The sequence below is a fragment of the Morone saxatilis genome, unplaced genomic scaffold (genome assembly GCF_004916995.1).
Source record: "Morone saxatilis isolate NCDOM2014 unplaced genomic scaffold, NCSU_SB_2.0 Contig16, whole genome shotgun sequence".
In the NCBI taxonomy this organism is placed as follows: domain Eukaryota; kingdom Metazoa; phylum Chordata; class Actinopteri; family Moronidae; genus Morone; species Morone saxatilis.
In genome coordinates, this window is record NW_023339718.1 from 2,691,760 (window position 1) to 2,697,663 (window position 5,904).

The 5,904-nt window shown below is 38.9% G+C and overlaps 1 protein-coding gene across 2 annotated transcripts in view; it reads right to left on the reverse strand.

Annotated features, from left to right (window-relative positions):
- Positions 1 to 600: 600 nt before the first annotated feature.
- The window catches only part of LOC118325716 (retinal dehydrogenase 1-like), a 10,767-nt gene continuing 5,463 nt past the window's right edge, over positions 601 to 5,904 (reverse strand). For both annotated transcript variants that reach the window (XM_035658498.1, XM_035658497.1), the window contains exons 5-14: positions 4,850 to 4,979; positions 4,650 to 4,711; positions 4,164 to 4,292; positions 3,893 to 4,006; positions 3,670 to 3,772; positions 2,445 to 2,629; positions 2,198 to 2,362; positions 1,930 to 2,087; positions 1,481 to 1,555; positions 601 to 877 (exon numbers count right to left, since the gene is read on the reverse strand). In XM_035658498.1, coding sequence (XP_035514391.1) covers positions 805 to 877; positions 1,481 to 1,555; positions 1,930 to 2,087; positions 2,198 to 2,362; positions 2,445 to 2,629; positions 3,670 to 3,772; positions 3,893 to 4,006; positions 4,164 to 4,292; positions 4,650 to 4,711; positions 4,850 to 4,979 — 1,194 coding nt within the window. In that variant the 3' untranslated portion in view covers positions 601 to 804. The remainder of the gene's footprint in view (positions 878 to 1,480; positions 1,556 to 1,929; positions 2,088 to 2,197; positions 2,363 to 2,444; positions 2,630 to 3,669; positions 3,773 to 3,892; positions 4,007 to 4,163; positions 4,293 to 4,649; positions 4,712 to 4,849; positions 4,980 to 5,904) is intronic.

Sequence of the window (5,904 nt, forward strand, 5' to 3'; positions counted from 1 at the left end):
TATAATATTCATAGGTATGTCTTCCTGGTCCTTTACTTCATTATTGCAGAAGAAGCATACACCCTGTGTATCCATTAACACATAATTTATGAACTGAATGTCTTATTACAAATTAGCAGAGGAGCTGGTAGAGCCAGACTTGCACTTGTGCGTGAATTAACAGTGAATGGAAAGCCTAGAAATGATCCTGGGGACACGTACAGTGGTACTAGGGATACACATAATGGAGCATGATGGAGTTGAAGATATGGTGATGCTCAAACCTTTTTAAAAATCCCTTCTGCGCTCCATTTGAAGTCCTCCAATTCCCGCTCGCTTGGGCTCCACTCACATGCTCTGGTTTCTACAATACTCTAGAATTGACAAACCAAACGCTGGATCTAGATAGGGGCAGAGTTTCTCTTAGATACTTGGAAGGCGAGTGGTATTCAGTCGGTTACAATCTGCAACTTCACCGCTAGATGCCACTAAATCCCAAACACTGTTCCTTTAAGCTAACAAACACATAACAGACACTACTCTAGAGAACATGCTGTCCACTAAACTGTTAAATATATCTGAGATGGTACACTAAAGGAACATAGATACATGGAAGTCAGCACTGACACAGAAATATCAAGAGAAAGAGACAGGACACTGATAAGAGGTTGAAAAAATAGAAATATCTCAGGAGGAATGAGAGAAATAAAGGACACAGATGCCTTCAAAACATCCGGGTGCCATATGAGTATTATTATAAAATGTGTGTGGAGGATCTGAAGCCATGGGGTGGCAGGAAACAGTCAGTCCAGTTATATGACAGTATTATGAGTTCTTCTGTGAGATTTTGATGGTGACTGCCTTGACCTCAGTGTACTCCTGAAGAGCGTATTCCCCCCTGAAATACAAAAACACCACTGGTTATGTAAGGAAAAAACTTAATGAGCATGTGATGAGCAACACTTTCCTGTCAAGGTGCAATGTTACAATACCAAAGTATGAACTTACAAGTAGCTGTGTGGTGGATATAAATACAGTGAGTATAAAAGAGTATAAAATGTGTGGACTTGATTTGATCAAAATGTTAAAATGCTCATCTGAGTCTGCAGTTATTACTATGCACTAACAGCACTAAGCTTTATAAACAGTTGCGAGTGACTGCCAGACTTTTTTTGCCCGGTTCTGACTGTTAAGCAACATACAAGCAGCCCTACCGTCCTGTTAGGACTATCTGCAGCTTGTGAGGATGCATGCAGACACTATTTATCTGTTTTTATTTACAGATAATTCTCCGTAAAGGATGCTACAACTGATCACCACTTAAAGATAATACAGTTAAAGAACAGAGCTCTTTGTGGTAAATAAATAAAACTGAGTTTAAAGGTTTAAAGGACTTAACCTTTGACTTCATTGTGCATCCCATCAGCCACCTGAGACCAAACCTACACCCTTGAGTACAAGCCATACTAAACGTGAGATAACATACGACGGTATCACTCACAGTTCTCTCCCATTCCCAGACATCTTGAAGCCGCCAAAGGGACACTGAACACTCATGGCATTGTAGCAGTTCACCCTACAAGAAGAGGAAACATTATTTTTTACTAATTACATAAACTCAGTCATTTCACATGTTATTAATTAAAGGATGAATGTGTAAAATATGGCCAGAATTATAGTTTACGAATGTCATGTAAACAATGTATAAAGTCATGATGGATTTTGCAAGGTGTCTAACTGTAAATGATCTTGAACTGTGTCATTGCATCAAGAGTGAGAAATGCTGCCCCCTATTTTTGTGGAGCATCTGGCCAAGCATTACACGTTGCTACGTCTAATATCATTTTAAGGGTTGCTGTGAGGATTTGCTGAGCAAATACTTCAGATTTCCCTGTTTAAGCCACCAACCCAGGACTGTTGAAGATGATTCTTAGATGATTTGATCCCTACCAGACCATCCCAGCCTGCAGAGCAGAGGAGACCGTGAGGGCTTTGTCGATGTTGGTAGTAAACACTCCTGCTGCCAGGCCGTAGTGTGTGGCGTTGGCTCTCTGGATGACTTCATGGATGCTACGGAAACACATGATCTGCTGCACTGGACCAAAAATCTGGAGAAAGCGTGAGCACAGGAGGGAAAGCACACAGATGATCCACGTTTGTCATGTGCACCAGGAAGTGTGTTTGTGTCCGTGCAGGTGTGTGCTTTAGAACAGAGTACCTCTTCTTTGGCAATGCGCATATCGTCTGTGACATTTGAGAAGACGGTGGGTTGGATGAAAAGTCCCTGCTGACCCCACGCGGACCCCCCGCACTCCAGCGTGGCTCCCTCCCTCTTCCCGCTCTCAATCAGCTCCATTATCTTATCGAACTGCTTCTGGTCAATCTGCAGAGAACAGCAACACTCAGATGTTCTCTTGGAAATGGAGATGATTAAATAAAGGAAGCAGTCTGACAGTATCTCGTACCTGTGGTCCTTGGTCTACCCCTGGCAGTAATGGGTTTCCCAGGACTTTTGATCTGGCCTTCTCTACACTGCGACGGACGAACTCCTCGTAGATCGGCTCCTCTACAAACACCCTGGATCCAGCCAGACAGCACTGGCCCTGGTTAAAGAACAGACCACTGTGGGCCTGCTCCACTGCGTACTGTACTGCAAGACACACACACACAGATCAGTGCTGCAGCTACACTGCTGACAGGAAGAAGGGTGATACAGTTTAGTCCCTGTTTGAGCTTCACTTGCTTACTTACTTCTTATGAAGTAGTTTTTTAATGGTTTAAAGTTGCACCTACTAATATGTTTGAACCTTATCACCCGTCAGTGCTCTGATGGTCCTTCCACAGTCTGCACAGTCTTCTTTTACATTTTTAATTCTAGGCTTTTTGTGAACTTCATTCTGTGTATTTTATGGATTTAGTCATTTTAAAGCATTTGCTCTCAACAGTGTCATGTGCTGGATCAGACTTCTTTGTAATGTAATCAGTTGCTTAATACAAATTACATGTATTTTTTTGTAATTAGGAATATATTCTATTGGATTACAAAAAAATGTAATCTAATCTGAGTACTTTTGGATTACTTTGTATATTTTAGAGTTTATACAGAAAAAATAAATGCAGCCACAAAAATTTGAGTTCCACAAATATTCCTTTTTCTCTTTGAATATCTCACAAAATGTTCAATGCCAATAAATCAGTTTTGCATATTCAGGTTTTACAGTTGTCAAATCACATCAACATTTAGTATTTGACATAATTTAAAGACATAATCAAAAACTGAATGAAGTAATCCTTGAAAATATGGATGCATTGCTACCACTTACTACTACAACGACATACATTCTGGAACTTGCCGATACCATTACAGTTCTAACGTTGACTTTAAAAACCTGTTTTATTTTGATAAGATCTTCCTCACTTTCAGACTGTAAGAAATCAAATGTTGCTAATGTTGTTGTAAAACCTGCAAGTACATGAGCTCAGTCTATCATTCACAATGACAATGTAACTATAATCTAATATAGTTAATTATTTTTGTACGTAATCCTAATTACATGTAGGTAATAACTACTCATCACTGGAAATGACATACACTGTAACACATGGTGGATGTACACAATAACCTAACATTTAAAAAGTAACTATAAAGTAATCCAGTTGTAAAATAGAATAACAAATAAATCCACTCACAGTCACAGTCTGCAAACACAATATTTGGGTTTTTTCCACCGAGTTCTAATGTAACTCTTTTCAGGTTGCTTTCACCTGCAGCCTTCTGGATGAGCTTCCCAACCTGGCAACCAATGTGAGATAAGCAGTTACATTAGAGTGAGGGAGAAAATGAAATGACACTGAAACATAGGAAGAGAAGAGGCACCAGCTCAAACTGCTCTTCATTTTAATAGATACTAACAGCAGTGGATCCGGTGAAGGCAACTTTGTCGATGTCCATGTGGTGGGAAATGGCACAACCTGCTGTCTGACCGTAACCTGGCACCACGTTCACCACTCCTGGAGGAAACCCAGCCTGAACACAGAGAGACGGAGGGGGAGAATATATAATAACAATCCACAACACATACTCATCTTTAACTAGCTAGGTCTTTCTACTTTAACAGCTCTGCAGGTCTCACATGTTCTTTGTTCTTATATTATTGTTGGGGGGGCGGTAATAATCCAAGTACCTCTTTGATGAGAGCGGCCATGTGCAGCGCTGATAATGGGGTCTGTTCAGCAGGTTTGATGACTACAGTGTTCCCACAGCAGAGAGCAGGAGCAATCTTCCACACAAACATCATCACCGGAAAGTTCCACTGTAGGCAACAACAGGAGGAACTTGTACCATTAAACAAATATTAATATCTTTAATAAATACATTTCCTCTGCAGCAGGTACATACAGATACACAAAATATTCTAGTTATGCTTTACACTTCATAGTCAAGTTCAGGGTTTCACCTCAGAATTGTCTGTTTAAATACATTCATGATGAATGTACTAATTATTTAAGGATACAAAGTTATTTAAAACAGCAGTAGGTAACTTTCCGAAAAATAACATTTGGCATTTTTGCTGAAACTTTCACTATATCGTAGAGACTAATGAATTATCATTTGCTTTAAGTGTATCCAGTCTTTCTAGTGTTTCTACAGAATAAGTTTTAATACTCACAGGAATGATCTGGCCACATACTCCAATGGGCTCATGTCGCGTGTAAGTAAAATACTCTCCATCTAAAGAAACATTTATAGTTAATTCATGGTAGCTTTAAACACATTGTGGCTTTTAGTGTTTACGTTAAAACATCAGTGGTAATATCATAATCTAAATTTATATTTTAAAGTTGTGAGGAATCAGTGCCGGTGACTCACCTACAGGGATGGTTTTGCCGTGAATCTTGTCTGCCCAGCCACCGTAATATCTCAAGGTTTTGATTGTGGCCACAAGATCTACAAAATATGCCATGAGAAACACCTTGCCAGAGTCCAGAGCCTCTAGTGTCTAGTAATAAAAAAACAGAGTATTTAGTGTACAAGCGTGTAACAACACATTACATAATAACACCACATTATTTGCAAACTGCTAAAGTACACCTTTACGCAGACGACACAGTGACATTCTCAGTTACTCCTTCACTGAGCCAAACTATTAATGAGCTTCAGATAGCATTTCAACAGCTTCAAGTCTCTCTACATGGGCTCAAGTTAGTTCCTAATGCTAAGAAAACCAAATTCATGATATTTCCAAGGGCTCATTCTCAGGCCTCAGGTAACACAACTATCTACACTCTAAATGGAGACTCAATTGAAAAAGTGTCATCATATAAGTATTTAGGTATTTGATTGCATGATTTCTATTTAAACTGGTCTTGGCCAGTCTTCCTTAAGAAAAGAGATCTCAAGGGACTTTCTGGTTAAATAAACGTTCAATTAAAAAAAAATTAAGTATAATATAATAATGTAATATAATATATGTAATAACTCGACAAATCTTAACATTTTCACCGTTGTTTGGTAATACATTTTTACACATTGTGGTGGCTATTACCGAATGTGGGATTTTTTAAAGAACTGCATTTTGAATAAGATGAAGCTTTTTTATGGTCTTTTTGGGGATCCCCGTCTAAAGACCACTCCAGGAATCAACCCCTGCTACAGATTGGCATCTGACATAAAGTCCCTGAGTTTGGCTGTATTTGTAAAATAATAACAAGCTGATCTTGTTATTGCTTTTATGTGGCTTTTTAACTAAGATGGTTGACTAAGATCAGAGTCAAATATAACTACAAGGGGGGCACCACAGGTCATAGGAGTCTAATTTAATATTTTGTGTTTAAGTTTAATTTAGGTTCATTTTTAAAAATATACTCTCGTGTACGGATGAAGACATCAATTTTGGTTGGTTATTACATAATGCACCACATTAT